This window comes from Oncorhynchus masou, chromosome 5 (assembly GCF_036934945.1).
Source record: "Oncorhynchus masou masou isolate Uvic2021 chromosome 5, UVic_Omas_1.1, whole genome shotgun sequence".
NCBI lineage: Eukaryota > Metazoa > Chordata > Actinopteri > Salmoniformes > Salmonidae > Oncorhynchus > Oncorhynchus masou.
In genome coordinates this window covers 16,057,488-16,073,732 of record NC_088216.1, presented here as the reverse complement: position 1 = coordinate 16,073,732, position 16,245 = coordinate 16,057,488, and the positions used below count along the sequence as shown (strand labels likewise).

Below are 16,245 nucleotides of genomic sequence, written 5' to 3'. Positions count from 1 at the left end.
GCCTAAAACAAGTCCGTCAAATGATTGAGTGGATAATAATAATGGTGTTGTTGTGAACATACTGTAGGTTGGAGCCTGGATGCTCCCATCATGGTGTGGTGAAGCTGATTGAGATGTACAGGCTGTATTGGGCACCGAGCCCATCTCCCCCCTCGCTCTCTTTCTCTCTCTGTCTGTGTAATCTCAATCTGCCTGCTCTGCTACAACTCATCTCCCCATTTTAATTAGCCTCTCTCTCTCTGCAGTCTGCACTCATTCTGTACAGAGGATCTCTGTCTGTCTGTCTGTCTGTCTGTCTGTCTGTCTGCAGTCTGCACTCATTCTGTACAGAGGATCTCTGTCTGTCTGTCTGTCTGTCTGTCTGTCTGTCTGTCTGTCTGTCTGTCTGTCTGTCTGTCCGTCTGTCCGTCTGTCTCTCTCTCTGCAGTCTGCACTCATTCTGTACAGAGGATCTCTGTCTGTCTGTCTGTCTGTCTGTCTGTCTGTCTGTCTGTCTGTCTGTCTGTCTGCACTCATTCTGTACAGAGGATCTCTTTCTCTCTGTCTGTCTGTCTGTCCGTCTGTCTCTCTCACACTGTCCGTCTGTCTCTCTCACTGTCTGTCCGTCTGTCTCTCTCTCTGTCTATCCGTCTGTCTCTCTGTCTGTCCCCCCCCCCTCCTTGTTGTCTGCTGCAGGTTCCCCCTCCAGGCTAATTCCACAGCATTCAACACCTGGCTTACAGAGCTGAGCATAGAGCCTCTCTCTTCTCCTTCTTCCTTTTTCTGATCTCAATCTCTCTCCTTCTCGCTCTCCTTCCCTCCTCTCTCTCTCCTCACTCTCTTTCCCTCATCTCTCTCTCTCTCCTGTTCCGTCTTGCAGTGAGTGCACACTGTGCAAACTGTGCAAACTGTATGCTCAACTAAATGTCCATATCAGGGATGTATTCATTTGCATATGTGTCTAACCCAGTCAGGGACCCTTCATGAGGTTTCTTATGTAAGTCCAAGGGAGTGACTGAGGGATGTTTGTGGGATGCCTGATTGAAAAGTGTTATAGGTGTCATAACTAATAACAGATCCAGAAACAGACCTGGCACAGAAGGCTATGGACGACGGGGTGTGTGTGTGTGCGTGTGTGTGTGTGTGTGTGCGTGCGTTCGTGTGTGTGTGCGTGTGTGTGCGTTGCTGTTAATATGACTCATGTAAAACTGTTGCAGTAACAGATGGGTGGGCGATGTTAAAGGCCAGGAGGACGTGACGTACATCTGTTATCAATGTAAAAACAAACCACAATATTGATAAGAAATGTTACATTGAGTGACAGGTTGAAGTTGAGAAGTTTCACAAGTGTAGAATGATCCTAATAGAAGATGTGGATATGAATATAGAACTGTGTTGTGTAATGCATACCTCTCCTTCATGTAGAATCGTCCATAATAAATAGTGTGTGTGTGTGTGTGACTGTCAGTTGTGTGGGGCTAGAGCTCTATCTGTCAGCTTTAGTTAATCTCTCTTTTTTTATAGGGCCTAAAAGTGAGTCAGAGGGAAGGAGTGACAGAAATAAATAGACATAGTGAGAGAGGGACAGAGAGAGAGAAGGGGGAGGGAGAGAGAGAGAGTGAGAGAGTGAAAGAGAGAAAGAGGGAAAGAGAGAGAAGTGCCTGGATTACCTCGTACATCTGGACAGTTTTGGCTGAAATCAGCTGAATAAATATGAGGTTTTATCCACTGTGTCAAAGACTGCATTAGACTACATAAAGGAAAACTACAGCTAAACGCTACGTCGTGGTATTTGTGGTATTTGTTTCATTAGTCCATTGTTGATTTCGTCCCAAAATGTTTTGCATGTCAGCAATCAAGTTTTCAGCTTTCTAAATCCAGAAATACAGCCTGTATGATGCATTATAATGATGCTGCGTTTTGGGATGGAATTTTCCTTTAAGTAGAATCTGACGCAGGCAGAGCCAACACACACACGCATGTGGTAAACTAGTTTAAAACATCAAATGTGTGTGTATGTCTCTATGAAAGCATAAACTCCACATCCCCATGTTAAGACTGGCTTCTGATGCTCTTGTAAACTAAAACCTTGTGTGTGTGTGTGTGTGTGTGTGTGTGTGTGTGTGTGTGTGTGTGTGTGTGTGTGTGTGTAAGAGTATCTACAGAGAGGAAGAGGCAGAGAAAGACAGGATGTGGGTTTAACCTTCTGTAGTAGAGTGGTGAGAGAGAGGCTGGAAGAAAGGGTTGTGAGAGAGAGTGGGAGGAAAGAGGGAGAGAACAGAAGAAAGTAGCTCGCCTAGAGAGACTTAGAACCAGTGTTTGGGCTGCTTTTGCTGGGGGGTGGTTGACACACACACACACACACAAATGACTCATTTTTCAGCCTATATGGAGTACTAAGCTAGAACTGGGTCATAGGTATATCCTTCAGCAGTTAGTCTGAGAGGAGAAGAGAAGTACGGAAACAAGTGAACTGTTACATAAAGCAATAACCAAATGTCTGCTACTGTAGCTTCTACACACACAGGACCCCACCCAGGACCCCAGCAGGACAGACCAGATGCTAAACTCACAACAGGGAGATCAGACTGGCATAGCACATTCAATCAGGCTCTCCATCCTGTTCCCTTCAACTGGAGAAATAACGTGTGTGTGTGTGTGTGTGTGTGTGTGTGTGTGTAGTATCTTCAGAAACATCTACTTCTTTCCCAGTGTACGGTATGAACCCTGAGACCATCACTAATACACCAGCTGGCTCGCTAGTCACAACCCCTCCTTCATCCCTCCATCTCTCACCAGAAACACTGCCAAACACAACTACAGATAAATCACAGAGGGAGAGAGAGAGAGAGAGAGAGAGAGACGATGAGAAAGACAGAGAGAGAGAGAGAACGAGAGGGAGAGAGAGCGAAAGAGACAGAGAGAGAGAGCGAAAGAGACAGAGAGAGAGAGCAAAAGAGACAGAGAGAGAGAGCGAAAGAGAGAGAGAGAGAGCGAAAGAGAAAGAGAGAGGAAGAAAGAGAGAGAGGAAGAAAGAGAGTGAGAAAGGGAGAGAGAGAGGAAGAAAGAGAGTGAGAAAGAGAGAGAGAGGAGAGAGAGAGAGAGAGATGGTTGACAGAAAGGGAATGAAATAGAGATGGAATGGAAAGACATGAAAAGAAGATGAGAAAAAGCTGAGGAGAAGAGGAAGAGAGAGAGGAAGAAAGAGAGAGAGAGAAAGAGGAGAGAGAGAGAGAGAGAGAGAGAGTAAGAAAGAGAGAGAGGGAGAAAGAGAGGGAGAGAGGGGGAGAGAGGGGGAAAAGAGAGAGAGGGAGAAAGAGAAAAGAGAGAGAGAGGGGGAGAAAGAGAGAGAGAGGGGGGAGAAAGAGAGAGTGGATAAAGAAAAGAGAAGAAAATATATGCATATGCAAAAGGTCAAGAAATTAGATGAGTCATTTCAACATGACACGAGGCTATTTTTAGCCAATCACAGCCCAACATTACGTAAAAAGAACTCCTGCCACATTTTCTAACCTCAAAATCTCTGCCAACAGTTAAAATAATGAACAAATTACTATCAGCATTAAGGAGCACAGACATTGTGTAAAATAGTCCAACTGGTCTAAAGTAGTGCACTATGGAATAGGGTGCCATTTGGAACACACAGAGTTTCTATGTTCTGATGAATGTCAGAAATATTCATAGCTGTCTCATAAATGGAACGTTACTGCTGACCTAGGGGATGTAAAACATTGTCAGTGCCTGATTGTATTTTTGCCTGCAGTGTGTGTCCACATGCGTTTGTGTGTGTGTGACTTGTAGCCCTTTCCTGAAGTCAAATGACCAAATCACCCTCTAGTGGCCTCATGGGTGGAAAAAATGTTTATTCATTATGAAATTATAAAAAATATGAATAAACATTTTTTTTAACCCTGAAAATCCTGTGTTTCTATGTGAAACAGTTTTGTTATATTTCAGTCTTCCGTGATGTATATAATCTGCCTTTTCTGTCTTTTAATATAAGGTCACTGATTGGTTGTAACTACTCTGTGGTAGGACATGGTGCTTCTGATTGGCTGTAACTCTGTGGTGGGACATGGTGCTTCTGATTGGCTGTAACTACTCTGTGGTGGGACAAGGTGCTTCTGATTGGCTGTAACTACTCTGTGGTGGGACAAGGTGCTTCTGATTGGCTGTAACTACTCTGTGGTGGGACAAGGTGCTTCTGATTGGCTGTAACTACTCTGTGGTGGGACAAGGTGCTTCTGATTGGCTGTAACTACTCTGTGGTGGGACAAGGTGCTTCTGATTGGCTGTCACTACTCTGTGGTGGGACAAGGTGCTTCTGATTGTGTGCGTGTGTGGTTCATTGTGTAAATATTACAGTACAGGTCTCCTTCTCTCCATCTCTACTCTGTAATATCTCTCTCCTTGTCGTTTAACTCCTCCCCCACACACACTCCTGACCTGTTTCCAAATCCAACATCTTGCTGATCTACATCCCCCACTTGACAACATCTGTCTTCATCAGTGTTGTGGCTTCACAGATGTGGAGAAGAAGCCCAATACAACATACCAGAGCAAAGCTGGTCTGACAGTTCAACCACACAGATGTACACACACAGAGACAGAAACAGAGACAGAGAGACAGAGAGACAGAGACAGAGACACAGAGAGAGACACAGAGACACAGAGACACAGAGACACAAAGACACAGAGACACAGAGAGAGAGAGACACAGAGACACAGAGAGAGAGAGAGAGAGAGAGAGAGAGAGACAGAGAGAGAGAGAGATTGATTGATGGTCAGGTGTGCAGCCAAAGCGTGCCAGACCTCTGCTCTCTCTCTCTCTCTGTATTCATTCAGGCTTCAACAAGTGATCGTTCCCAAACACAACAGAAAACAGCCCAACATCAAGGCTATAGGATCTTGAAGAATTCCTGTGTCTGTGTGTGTTGTGAAGTTGATATCCTACTGATCTCAACATATAAGGTCAGAAGTGTACTGTATAGACTAGCCTGTCTGGAACAGCTCTGGGCCTAGTTAGTGCTGGTAGGTAGGCTGAGACATAGGCTGGGTCTCAACTGGCTCCCTACATAGTGGAATGGGCCCTGGTCAAAAGTAGTGCATCATATAGGGACTAGGGTGCCAGTCATAGTCCCCATACTACTGAGTCTTTAAATGAAGCATGAGATATGAATTCACTGACCCGTGGCGTTGGTCGCTCCAGAGTTTACTTTTAACAAAGGCTTTTACGAAGCAGGTGTGTTAGTTCAGTGTAAATAGCCTAGACACACACACACACACAGCCTAGCAGTCAAATCCACACTGTCATTCGTAAAGTCAGGATATAGTGGTGACATAAGGTATAGGACTGACAAGCTGTCACTGGGGAAATAAAGGCTATCTTAGATAGCAGGTAGCATTTAGGAAGAGAGAGATGAGAGGGAGGGAGGGATACAGAGAGAGGGATGAAAGTGAGGGATATAGAGAAGGGGGAAAAGAGAGAAAGAGAGTGAGAGAGAGAGAGAGAGAGATGAGAGGGAGGGATAGAGAAGAGGGAGGGAAGAGAGAGGAGGGGGTATGAGAGAGAGAGAGATGAGGGAGGGAGGGATAGAGAAGAGGGAGGGAAGAGAGAGAGGAGGAGGTATGAGAGAGAGAGAGAGATGACGGAGGGATAGAGAGAGAGGAGGGGGGATGAGAGAGGGAGAGAGAGGCAGGGGTAGAACAGGGGTAGAAAGAAACAGAGGGATAGAGGAGTGAGGGGAGACAGAGGTGAAAGATGACAATGAATGAAAAAAAATGATTCAGATCAACCTTAATGTGCTATTATATGAAGACAGTTTGTTTATTTATTTATTTATTTATTTATTCATCATTTATTTGTAACCTTTATTTAACTAGGCAAGTCAGTTAAGAACACATTCTTATTTACAATGACGGCCTACACCGGCCAAACCTGGACGACGCTGGGCCACTTGTGCACCGCCCTATGGGACTCCCAATCACGGCCGGTTGTGATACAGCCTGGACAATAGTTAGAACCAGAGTGTCTGTGCTGACTACTCTAGCACCGAGATGCCTCAGACCGCTCGGGAGCCCCGAGTTGTGATACAGCCTGGACAATAGTTAGAACCAGGGTGTCTGTGCTCGGGAGCCCCGAGTTAAAGCGGGAAATGTTTTAACTGGCACAGAAACACGAATGCATAGACTCCACACGTCTACTTGGCAGACAGGCATGAAGAAGAAAGAGAAGAACGTGTGATAAAGACGATGATAAATGCGCTCTGGTGGAGGTTTAGTGTACAGCTGAACCATTCTGACAGAGAGTAGCACGATGCAGACTTGTCTTAGTAATGGATGTGTGCTTCAGGGAGGGGTGGAGGGATGGAGGGAGAGGAGAGAAAGGGAGGATGAGTTATAATCAGCGAGGAGGGAGAGAAGACAGGGAGGGGAAAGCAAGCGATCTACAGCGTGTTGAGGAGAGAGAGAGGCTGAGTAAAGTTTCTTACCCCGTTACAACATTTTCCTCGCGCACAGCTGATCCTCAACACCAATACATTCGCGAGCATCGCCAGGAGGAACTCAAGGTAAGTGAATCACGACTTTGTCAAATGGAAACTGTATAATGACATGGTTATATCTATTGCTGACAAGTCAAGTAATTGTTTCCATGAATGCACGTGGATGCAGAACACGTTTTTTTTTTTGCCGCTTGCTTCCCCATTGAATGTATTTTTCCCCCGTTGGAAATAAATAATAAATTACTCTCAACAGAAGCCAATTCAGCAGTGTTCGGTGCATTTGCGCCTGAATGGAAACGAGAATAATATTTTCGAAGATGCACGTTGCTACAAGTAATGATTTTCTTAAGCTTTGTGTGAGGATGTGTTCCACATAAATGTAGTCTGTGCGTCTGTGGACGTGGCTGCTAGAATGAATCCATTCTGACAGAAAGACTACCGGGTACTTCAGGCGTCTGTTTTTTCTCTCTGGGTCAATTCTATAATGTTGACAGAATAACATTGTCATGCGAATACGAACAACATATTCAGTAGGCTATACAAATATTTGCATACAACACGGAACATTTGCATTTGATGTATAGAATATATATGTATATTATTTGTTGTCTTTTGAACTTGGCTGAACTACTGACCTATAACGTATTAAGTTATAACTGATTACTTTAAAGTATGATGACAGATGCCAAAGACATTTAAAAGGAAAATCTGCGATTCCAACAGCAACAAAGCAGGGGCCCCACCAATGTTTTGCAAAAACAGTTTAAGAAAAATGTGTGGTGGATAATGAGATCTTGAACTATTGGGTTCTTCAATGACTGACAGTCTCAATCACCTGGACTCATTTTCTCTCTCTGTTTCTAATAATGTAAAATAAACATGTGCAGCCTTTCAGTCCTGTTGTTTTGGTACTAGTGTTACTGTTTATCAATATTGGCACGCCATCGTGCCCAGCAGGGAATGATCAAACTGTAAAACGTAGGTTATCTCATAACTTCCCACAGAGGGAAACTAAAGCTTCCTCCCTTCTTTCTCATCATCCTTTCACCCATCCATCATTCTCACCATTGATCCGTCTTTTTAAAGAATGTTAACATTCCAGGAGTTGTGTAAAACACCAGGGATTTCCTCTTTGGCCCTATCGCTCTGTCGCTCTGATTCTCTCTCACACACACACACACACACACACACACACACACACACACACACACACACACACACACACACACACACAGTGCTTGCACACGAACGCGCGCACGCACACACATACAGTAAATGCACATGCTTGCATGCACACATACTCCCCTACACACATAAACACTCATCCATTCTCTCTCTCTCTCTCTCTCTCTCTCTCTCTCTCTCTCTCCCTTCCTCCAATCCATCCTCTACAGTGTTGTCCAACTCTAAACTCTCAACATGTGTCTCTCTCAACCCCCGAGCCAAACCCTTCTCTAAATACTGTGGACTCAAACTGGTCGTAAATGTCAGTAGTGAAATCCAAGTGGGTTTCTCACCTCTCCTCTCCTCAAGCAGGAATTACCAGGTTTATTCAGGTAACGGTTTGTGATGCTACGTAGTGTCCATGTCTAACTGATACCTCCTGATGTGTCTGGATCATTCAGACACCAGGGAAGTGAGAAAACTTAGCCTGCCAAGTTGCAAAGTCTAGATTGTCGTAAAAAGGTATGGGAGCAGGTTGGCAGTGTGGTTAAGGTTTGGGTTTGTAGAGCTAAGCAGCGCTAGTGTGTTAACCCAAGCCTGATGCCAGGAGAGAGAGAGAGAGAGAGAGAGAGAGAGAGAGAGAGAGAGAGAGAGAGAGAGAGAGAGAGAGAGAGAGAGAGAGAGAGAGAGAGAGAGAGAGAGAGAGAGAGAGAGAGAGAGAGAGAGAGAGAGAGAGAGAGAGAGAGAGAGAGAGAGAGAGAGAGAGAGAGAGAGAGAGAGAGAGAGAGAGAGAGAGAGAGAGAGAGAGAGAGAGAGAGAGAGAGAGAGAGAGAGAGAGAGAGAGAGAGAGAGAGAGAGAGAGAGAGAGAGAGAGAGAGAGAGAATGATTGATTCACCCAGGTCTGGAGAGTTTACTGGGCTTGGTGACCTGTCCCACTAACAGATGTCTTGTTCAGACACTGGAAGTGTGTGTCCAACCGTGAGCTCATGTGGACATGGCTGGCAGTCAATGTTAATGTTTTCATATGGTTGTTTGGTAATGTTTACATGTACAGAGTGGATGTGGTAATACGGAGGTAATGTCTTCATGTTTAATACAGCAGGTGTGAGCAGGTAGGTGGAGTGACACACACACACACACACACACTAAAGAGAAGTGATCATGGCCCGTACATGAGCCAATACCAACACATCCAGCTGTCCCTGATCTCACTCATTACCTTACCTTCTCTCTCCCCTCATCTCTCTCTCTCTCTCGCTCTCTCTCTCGCCCTATTTCCCTCCCTCCCTTTCTCTCTCTACCTCTCCCCCTCTCGCTCTCCCTATCTCTCTCTCCCTCAGGTGTGGTCATCATGTTGGGGGTGTGTCTGTCCGTCCTATTGCTCCTCCCCCTGGCCTCGTCCATCCCCTCCCCCTCCAGACCTCCACCAAGACTGTGCAGACGATGCTGCGACCCCCTGCAGCCCCCAGAATCCTCTGCTGCACACCCTGCCCACCACGCTGCCGCCACGCCAGAGGTCCACACCTACATCAACATGACCATACTCAAAGGTAAGGGACAACACACACACACACACACACCAGTACATTATCAGTATCTTAGATGACCAACCTCAAAGGTACAGTACAAAGAAACATCCCGACAGACAAGATGAGATATAGGCATTGCCTTAGAGCAACGTTTCCCAAGCCAGTCCTCCAAAACCAGCCTTTATAAGGATGTAACAGCTTATTGAAAAGAAGACACTTGGCAGGATCAGTAATCAGCCAGGCCAGCATTCTTAAAGAACAAAAGAACACACACAGAAGACACAGGGAATCAAACCGAACACACACACACCACAGACACACACAAAGAGATAAAGACCTTGTGTTAAATCTCTAAGCCTTATTCCTCTAAAATAGTCCAGGAGACATGTCATGTATTGTTTCATCTGGTGTGTGTGTGGTTATGGTTTCATCTGTGTTCTGTGATAGAGATTCCATGTCAGGTTTAGCTGACCCCTGACCCTATCCCAAAAACAACAGGGAGTTACGTTTCTCTCACTTAGAAGCGTGGCACACACATGGACATGCACATACACACAATCTGAAAAAAACTCTAGATTCATTGAAATCATTGTTTAGGGTGAGTGAGGGAGGGACGGTGGGAGGGAGGGAGGGACGTTGGGAGGGAGGGACGGTAGAAGGGAGGGAGCGAGGGAGGGACGGTGGGAGGGACGGTGGAAGGGAGGGAGCGAGGGAGGGTGGGAGGCTCCCAGAAGGCAGTATTCACCTGGCACTGAACCTGATGATGTGGCAGATAAATACACACACAGATAAATACACACCCTCATATACAGCCTCATATAATCAAGCACAGTGGTGTGTGAGAGGATTGGTATTAATAACATCAAAGTTTGGTCAGAAAAGAGGCACAAGCTAACTATATAAAGACTATATATATATAGAGACTAACTATATAAAGACTATATATAGAGAGAGACTAACTATATAAAGACTATATATATAGAGACTAACTATATAAAGACTATATATAGAGACTAACTATATAAAAACTATATATATATAGACTAACTATATAAAGACTATATATAGAGACTAACTGTATATATAGAGACTAACTATATAAAGACAATATATATAGCGACTAACTATATAAAGACTATACATATAGAGACTAACTAAAATAAAGACTACATATATAGAGACTAACTATATAAAGACTATATATAGAGACTAACTATATAAAGACTATATATATAGAGACTAACTATTTAAAGACTATATGAATATAGACTAACTATATAAAGACTATATATAGAGACTAACTATATAAAGACTATATATAGAGAGACTAACTATATAAAGACTATATATATATATATATAATAGAGACAAACTATATAAAGACTATACATATAGAGAGACTAACTATATAAAGACTATATATATAGAGAGACTAACTATATAAATACTATAACTATATAAAGACTATATATATAGAGACTAACTATATAAAGACTATATAAAGACTATATATATATAGAGACTAACTATATAAAGACTATATATATAACTATATAAAGACTATATATATAGACTAATATAAAGACAATATATATATAGAGACTAGCTATATAAAGACAATATATATAGACTTACTATATAAAGACAATGTATATAGAGACTAGCTATATAAAGACAATATATATAGAGACTAACTGTATATATAGAGACTAACTATATAAAGACAATATATATAGCGACAAACTATATAAAGACAATCTATATAGAGACTAACTATATAAAGACAATATATATAGAGACTAACTATATAAAGACTATATATAGAGACTAGCTATATAAAGACTATATATAGAGACTAACTATATAAAGACTATATATCCCCAGGTATAAAGAGACTAACTATATAAAGAGACTATATATATAGAGAAAACTATATAAAGACTATATATAGAGACTAACTATATAAAGACTATATATATAGAGAGATAACTATATAAAGACTATATATATAGAGACTAACTATATAAAGACTATATATAGACTAACTATATAAAGACATATATAGACTAACTATATATAGACACTAACTATATAAAGACTATATAGACTAACTATATAAAGACTAAAGACTAACTATATAAAGACTATATAGAGACTAACTATATAAAGACATATATAGAGACTAACTATATAAAGACTATATATAGAGAACCACAAGGACACATAACACACACGCTATTTTATACTATATTATTTAGACTATATATAGAGACTATATAAAGACTATATATAGAGATATCTATTTGGTATATACAGAGACTTATATAAAGACCATAGAGACTAACTATATAAAGACTATATATATATAGAGACAAACTATATAAAGACTATATATAGACAAGACTAACTGCTATATAAAGACTATATATAGAGACTAACTATATAAAGACTATATATATAAGAGAGACTAACTATATAAAGACTATATATATAGTAACTATATAAAGACTATATAGAGACTAACTATATAAAGAGACTAACTATATAAAGACTAACTATATAGAGACTAACTAAAGACAATATATAAGACTAACTATATAAAGACGCGATATAAAGAAGTACATCCCGACTAACTATATCCCTATAACCCGGACAACTCTGGGGCGTAAAGACTAATATAGGTCTCCCTGGTAAATAGACTAACTACAGCCAGGTATATAAACTAACTATATAAAGATCTAAAGACGCCTCTAGCACTATGATGCAGTGACTTAGACCACTACCCCACTCAGGAGACTAACTATATAAAGACTTTTTCCCAGTATATAAAGTACTTCTACGTCCGTATACTACTAACCGATGTCTCTAGGGTGAGACTAACTTATAGCCTAACTATATAAAGATATATATATAGAGACTAACTATATAAAGACTATATATATAGAGATAACTATATTATATAGATCTAGATATATAGGGAGATAATTTAAAAAAATAGACCTAATTCTAACACTTTCTCTTCTCTCAAGGTAAATTCTACTGCTTCATCCCAGGATCCATCTTCAACATCACTTATTTGCAGGTTCCAGATAAAGGTGACTCTTAACACTAACTAATCACTTTCCAGGGAAAAATGAGGTATCTACTTCTTCAACGTGAACATCCACACGTGGAACTTCAAGGAGACCTACCTCCACCTGATGCACAGGTGATCCTAAGGAGCATGATCCTGTATGCCCAGCCCAGTGAGAGGTCCATCATGCAGAGTCAGAGTGTGATGATGGACCTGGCGCTTACCAGGCTCCCAGGGAGAACAACAAGTGATATTACCTTTAATGGATACCTGGCGGCGCCTAGTGTCCAGTGATTAGAGTGGAGGAAGAGGGGGAGGGGGAGGAATCTCTGTGTTGGATTTTGGTCGTTTTATCATGCCTAAAGTTCAGTGATGAAGAAGGAGGAAAGAAGCAAGAGAGGGAACTTGCACCGGTGTTGGATTTTTTTTGACTTGTGCCTATATTGCCTTCAGTGCTCACCAAATTCAAATGTAATCTGGTTTGATTTTGGTTGTCCGTTTGCAGTCTTTCATTCTCAAATGGAAATTTTAGTTGTTCCTTTGTAGTGCCTTCAGTGCTCACCAAATGGAAACTCTGGGTTGATGTGATCAAGTTCCTTTTTGATGCCTTCAGTGCTCACCAAATGGAAACTCTATAGACTACTACCAGGCCCTGGTGTTTGACACGGTCTTTGTCAACCTCTACGAGCACTTCAACATGTTCAAAGGTAATTGAAGAACCACAAGGACACACACACACACACACACACACACGCTATTTTATACTTTATTTTTTTACCTCTTTTTCTTTCAAATTTCGTGATATCCATTTGGTAGTTACAGTCTTGTCCCATCGCTGCAACTCCCGTATGGACTTCGGGAGAGGCGAAGGTCGAGAGCCATGTGTCCACCGAAACACGGCCCTGACAAGCCGCACTGTTTCTTGACACTCTGCTCACTTAACCCGGAAGCCCACCGCACCAATGTGTCGGAGGAAACACCGTACAACTGGCAACCGAAGTCGGCGTGCGGCCCGCCACGGGAGTCGCTAGAGCGCGATGGGAGAAGTACATCCCGGCCGGCAAAACCCTCCCCTAACCCGGACAACTCTGGGGCGTCTCATGGGTCTCCCGGTCGCGGCCGGCTGCAATACAGCCAGGTATCAACCCGGATCTGTAGTGACGCCTCTAGCACTGTGATGCAGTGACTTAGACCACTACCCCACTCAGGAGGCCCCACACACTTTTTCCCACATGTTCAAAGGTAAATTCTACTTCTACGTCTGTGCGTCTACTACTACTCCGATGTCTCTAGGGTGCAGGCTTTTGTTCCAGCCCAGCACTAATAATTTAAAAAAAACACCTGATTCTAACACTTTCTCTTCTCTCAAGGTAAATTCTACTGCTTCATCCCAGGATCAACATCTTCAACATCACTTATTTGCAGTATTTTTGTTCCAGCCCAGCATTAAAACGCCTGACTCTTAACACTAACTAATCACTTTCTCCTCCTTTCTCTGAAGGTAAATTCTACTGCTTCGTACCAGGTATCTACTTCTTCAACGTGAACATCCACACGTGGAACTTCAAGGAGACCTACCTCCACCTGATGCACAACGATAAAGAGCAGGTGATCCTGTATGCCCAGCCCAGTGAGAGGTCCATCATGCAGAGTCAGAGTGTGATGATGGACCTGGCGCTGAACGACGAGGTCTGGGTCAGGCTCTACAAGAGGGAGAGGGAGAACGCCGTCTATAGTGATGACGTGGACGTCTATATTACCTTTAATGGATACCTGGTGGCGCCTAGTGTCCAGTGATTAGAGTGGAGGAAGAGGGGGAGGGGGAGGAATCTCTGTGTTGGATTTTGGTCGTTTTATCATGCCTAAAGTTCAGTGATGAAGAAGGAGGAAAGAAGCAAGAGAGGGAACTTGCACCGGTGTTGGATTTTTGGTTTTGCTTGTGCCTATATTGCCTTCAGTGCTCACCAAATTCAAATGTAATCTGGTTTGATTTTGGTTGTCCGTTTGCAGTGCCTTCAGTTCTCACCAAATGGAAATTTTAGTTGTTCCTTTGTAGTGCCTTCAGTGCTCACCAAATGGAAACTCTGGGTTGATTTTGATTGTTCCTTTTTGGTGCTTTCAGTGCTCACCAAATGGAAACTCTGGGTTGGATTCTGTTTGTACTTCCGTTGCTCCTAAAGCAGCCAATGATACAAATGACCTGCGCACACGTTTTCCTCTGCCTCACGATGTATTCCTCTCAAATACTTTGAATGGGGAGGATTGTGGGTAGTGTTGTGCAGTGTTGCAGTGTTGTGTAGTCCCAGTGAGAAAAATTGGTTGAAATTACATAACTTTTTAAGCTTTTCAACGTCTTTTCAACATATTTTTTTGGACCAAAAAGACATTTTCAATGTCTTTTCAATGTCTTTTGCTCATAGGGTGGTTTTGGGACAAGACTTGAATGGACCCTGCATTGAACTGTTGCCAAGGTGACCTCGAGGAAAGCTTTAAAAGTGAAAAAGGAGAAGATGCCAGCCATATCAAATGAATATATAGAGATTGTTGAGTAAGTAATGCAAGATTGTATTGATATATATATTGATAACTCAGTGTTATGTGTTTTTATAGAGATTTACTTTAAGTTGCAGAGCAGCTTGTAACATGTAAATATTTGTATAGATTTGTGTTACCTAAAGCGTTTTATCACTAGTCTGGGTGCCAGTTGGTCTTTGCTTTAGCTGAACTGTTGTTGTTGTCATGTCCTGAACACGGTACTGTTGCTGAATGCAGTTTGGAAAGTTCTGCATCCCGGCTGGCCTTACCCTAACCCGATACCACCAAAACCTGAAAGTACTGAATTCCATTGGATCAATACAACACATACTGTATCAGACACATATAAACCAAACAATCATTTGTAAAAACACATTCAAACTAGAAGCCCATTCTAAACCAGACCTTCTAGAACCATTACTCCCCCATTGTCAGTTGAGCGGGTTGAACAGATGCATTCTATCTTTCACCTAGAGGTTAAAGGTCAAACCCTGACCCCCTGATCCCTGCCTGTTTCCCACCGTTAGAGTACACAAACCCTCATTACTGTCAAGATTTGAATATGTCCTAGTATTGCAATACATGGGGAATAGGGTGCCAAAAGTAGTGCACTATATAGGGAATATAAGGTGTGTCCTAGTATGTCATAGTAGTGTACTATGTAGGGAATATAAGGTGTGTCCTAGTATGTCATAGTAGTGTACTATGTAGGGAATATAAGGTGTGTCCTAGTATGTCATAGTAGTGTACTATGTAGGGAATATAAGGTGTGTCCTAGTATGTCATAGTAGTGTACTATGTAGGGAATATAAGGTGTGTCCTAGTATGTCATAGTAGTGTACTATGTAGGGAATATAAGGTGTGTCCTAGTATGTCATAGTAGTGTACTATGTAGGGAATATAAGGTGTGTCCTAGTATGTCATAGTAGTGTACTATGTAGGGAATATAAGGTGTGTCCTAGTATGTCATAGTAGTGTACTATATAGGGAATATAAGGTGTGTCCTAGTATGTCATAGTAGTGTACTATGTAGGGAATATAAGGTGTGTCCTAGTATGTCATAGTAGTGTACTATGTAGGGAATATAAGGTGTGTCCTAGTATGTCATAGTAGTGTACTATATAGGGAATATAAGGTGTGTCCTAGTATGTCATAGTAGTGTACTATGTAGGGAATATAAGGTGTGTCCTAGTATGTCATAGTAGTGTACTATGTAGGGAATATGGGTGCAGTCTGGGATTATCAGTTTTGTTTGACAGCTCCAATGAAAAACCCAGCTAAAAGCTAAAGAGAGGAAAAACAACAACAACATGTGTGGTTTGGATGGTGATGGTTGAATTGGTTGCCAGATGGACGACCATATCTCTCCTATTACTGCTAATTCTGTCCTCGGTCCACAGGGACTGGGGCTAAACTGGAGATAGAGGAGAGACCAGCTGGTGTGTTAGGCCATGACTAGAT

At 42.2% G+C, this 16,245-nt stretch overlaps 1 protein-coding gene across 1 annotated transcript; it reads left to right on the top strand.

The window, feature by feature from the left end:
• The first annotated feature begins 6,294 nt into the window (after positions 1-6,294).
• c1qtnf6b (C1q and TNF related 6b) lies at positions 6,295-14,940 on the top strand. Its single transcript, XM_064957404.1, has 6 exons — positions 6,295-6,548; positions 8,988-9,197; positions 12,206-12,271; positions 12,359-12,450; positions 12,863-12,956; positions 13,751-14,940. The coding sequence occupies exons 2-6, from the start codon at positions 8,999-9,001 to the stop codon at positions 14,044-14,046; spliced, it is 747 nt and encodes a 248-aa protein (XP_064813476.1). The 5' UTR covers positions 6,295-6,548; positions 8,988-8,998; the 3' UTR covers positions 14,047-14,940.
• The last annotated feature ends 1,305 nt before the right edge of the window (positions 14,941-16,245 follow it).